The sequence below is a fragment of the Salvia splendens genome, chromosome 3, assembly GCF_004379255.2.
Source record: "Salvia splendens isolate huo1 chromosome 3, SspV2, whole genome shotgun sequence".
Taxonomy (NCBI): Eukaryota; Viridiplantae; Streptophyta; class Magnoliopsida; order Lamiales; family Lamiaceae; genus Salvia; species Salvia splendens.
In genome coordinates, this window is record NC_056034.1 from 29,346,550 (window position 1) to 29,349,884 (window position 3,335).

Sequence of the window (3,335 nt, forward strand, 5' to 3'; positions counted from 1 at the left end):
ATACCATCCGAATGTGCAAGAAGCTTATTCATCTCCTTCGCAGAGACAGCCTGAACAACTTGGTCATTATGGCCACCCCGCAATAGGTGCCTCTTCCCATTCAAGGTAAAGTCCATGGTCAAATTCTTAAAATTCCATTGGATATTGCCTAATGTCTCCAGCCATTGGATTCCAAGCACCATATCACAGTTACCTAAGGGAAGGAGAAGTACATCAGTCAAGAAGGCAGTGTCTCTCAAGAACCACTTCATCCCTTTACACATAGAATTGCACTCCAGTTTATTGCCATCCGCCACATCCACATACACTGGAGTGACAGCAGTGAGGGAAAGACCCAGCCTCTTGGCCAAATGCAAATCAAGGAAATTATGTGTGCTCCCTGAATCAATGAGAATATGGAGAGCCTTCTTCCCCATACGGCCAGTGACTCTCATAGTGCGAAAGTGCCGGGAGGAAGAGCCATTAATAGCATGGATAGAAATCAGGGGGTGCTCATCTTCCCTACCATCATCATCACCCAGTTGTTCAGGGCCTAGTTCAACCGGGGTTAAACCATCATCAATTTCTAATAAAAAGTTGCTTCCGAGCACAACGATGTCCTCGTTCGAATTTTTCATCACAGCCATAACAGAGACCCTTAGCACGTTTATCAGCCATTTCCTCCTCAGTCAATAAACGCTTAGACTTAAAAGCAGGAGTAATAGGTGAAGGAAGCAGTGGTGTGGAAGTGTTTGAAGAGCGAGCATCATTAGGAGTAAAACGACGATTTCAAGATGTAAAATTATATTTCACAGGAGCAGACATGTCTTGTAATCTAGCTAAAGCATACGCATGAACCAAGGTTTGAGGCATAAACATACGCACAGCCTTTTGAACAACCGGTTTCAAGCCATTAATGAAGTGACTAATCGCATACGATTCAGAGAGGGAAACACGGCCCAATAACAGTTCAAAACGATCATGATATTCAGCAAATGCACCTGTCTGTTTGAGCGCGAGGAGTTCGGTCATCGGATCGCCCAATAGTTGATCTCCAAAACGAGCTTCAAGCGCTTGCAAAAACAACGGCCACGGAGTAGACATAGCTCGATCCTGGTATTTGGACCAGTTTTGGAACCATTGAAGAGCTCTTCCTTCGAAATTGATCACGGCTAGACAGACTTTATAGTCCTCAGGAGTCAGATCTACCGCGAAAAAATGATCGCAATGAAGGATCCATCCGGCTAAGTCCTCGCCGGCAAAGATAGGAAATCCAACTTTAGATTGACGCGTAGCGAAGTATTGCTGACGTTGTTGGGGACCACCGCCACCCCCAATCCCACCAGCAAATTGCCCAGCGGCCATGCCATGAGTGTGGGGAACAAAACGAGCGAGAAACTCATTTTGTTGGAGTTGCAGAGCAAGGAGACCTTCGCGAAGTTCCTTCACCGCGAGATCGCGAGATCCATCAGTAGTGTCGCGGAGCTAATCAAGCTCGTCACGTTTCCGATCAGATTCAGCCACGCAATCGGCGAGATCAGCCATCGCGGCCGCTAGCATCTCTTCCAGCCGGCGCATATCGCCGGAGCGTGTTTCAACCATCACAGGAGTAGGATCGAGAAAGCTGATACCACTTGGTGCGGAATTGGGGTCGCCGGGGCTATGAACGGCGACCGGAATTGCACCTACACAAATAGACTGACGCGAGGGAGAGGACAGAGCAGAAGGAAGGGAATTTTGCATTAATTCATCAAAGATGCGTTTACAATTGAAGTAGCTCAGCTTATATAGCTGTGAAGTAACTAACAATCAATCTAACAGCTTCAATTAACTAACTATCACACGCTATGTGTTGATTTGGAGCTCACAACATACAATTCTCGTGTGCATGCAACCATGCACACGCTTATTACGTGTAAAATCCAACTCAGCGTTTATTAATTTCATTCTTAGCTCATTTCATGTACCAGTTTAATGCAGCAGATTTTCTCGGGCATTAAACTCGACCAACAAAACCAGCGGTTGCCTCTGTCAGCCGCAATTTCCGAGAATCGTCGGTGCATCTCTATCTCTGGTCCAGATCTGGTGCACCGCTCTTGGTCGTGTAAAACACGTCCAGCAGTACGTTCCCTTGGACCATGCACCTCATCGTCGGTCAGGTAGCCTTGGCACTGCTCTCGCCCGAGAAGACTCGTTCAGCAGCACCAAAAACCAGTCGACTCCACCTCAACAGGCTTCTCCGGCTGGAACAACACAACCAGCAGCCGTCTGCGTCAGTTAGGGATCACGGGAATCGCCGATGCTACTCTCGGCATGTAGAACAGCCAGCAACGCCTTTCGGCTCCCACTGATCTCTCCTCCTCGTCGACCAGCCAGCCCCGTAACATGGTCAAAACTAGTCGACCATCGGGGCCTACTTCCCATCGACTGAACTTGTGTGATCCGGAACTGCCCTCGGTTCTAACCGGCTGTTCCCACTGAATTCTCGTGGCATGAAGCTGCTCTCAACCATAAATGGCTAGTAACTCCCTTTGCCTTGCGTGAATTCGTATGAATTTTAGGAGCTGTTCTTAAGGCCACGAGCAGCCCAATATTTCGAATGTTCATAGTTCAACCGTTCTAAATTCATTACCGAATTAATTGAACACTAAACATGCATCGAAAACTATAAACACATGCTATTCGTACAATCAAAGCACGTAGTAAATCAAACAATCAGAGCCTAAAAACCGGCTCCGATACCAATTGTTGGTTTTGCAGCGGAAATCTATTTAGTTTGATTGAAAGATTTACATCTAAACATGCTTTTATCTGATTGAATACTAGAAACATGTTATAAACATATAATCTCATATCATATTGAATATATTTGCAATTAAATACAACGATTTACCGTATGAATTCAAGTAATTGAATTCGAACTCCTTCAATCGTCTCTACCACGGATCTTCTGATCTGTTCCCTTTAACTCGGAATTGACCTTTGTGTGGGCAAAGCTTGTCAAACCCTTAAAAGCTTGAGAAGAGTTTGAAGAGAGAAATCTCTACAAAAAAATCGCAGAGAATGAATTTTACGCTAAAAAGAATTGATTCTTTCTTCTCTTCTTCCCCCTTTTTATTAAGTTAATTATTTTGGGCCAGACCAGGGATCTATGGAGGATTGGATTGGGCCACAGTTCAGGCTTTCACTAATCAAGTTAAAATCAATTTAATTCAAGCTCAAACTTAAATATTATTATCATCCACTATAGATATAATATTGATTGCCTGTCCAAACCGAAATTACGAGTATTCCGGGACTTCCTCTTTAATTAAATCATTTCCCGTGTTAAAGATATAAATATCCAATAATTAATA

At 44.5% G+C, this 3,335-nt stretch overlaps 1 protein-coding gene across 1 annotated transcript; it reads right to left on the reverse strand.

Annotated features, from left to right (window-relative positions):
* Positions 1-768: 768 nt before the first annotated feature.
* Positions 769-1,344, reverse strand: LOC121796836. The gene has a single exon (XM_042195612.1). The coding sequence runs from the start codon at positions 1,342-1,344 to the stop codon at positions 769-771; it is 576 nt and encodes a 191-aa protein (XP_042051546.1).
* Between the last annotated feature and the right edge of the window lie 1,991 nt (positions 1,345-3,335).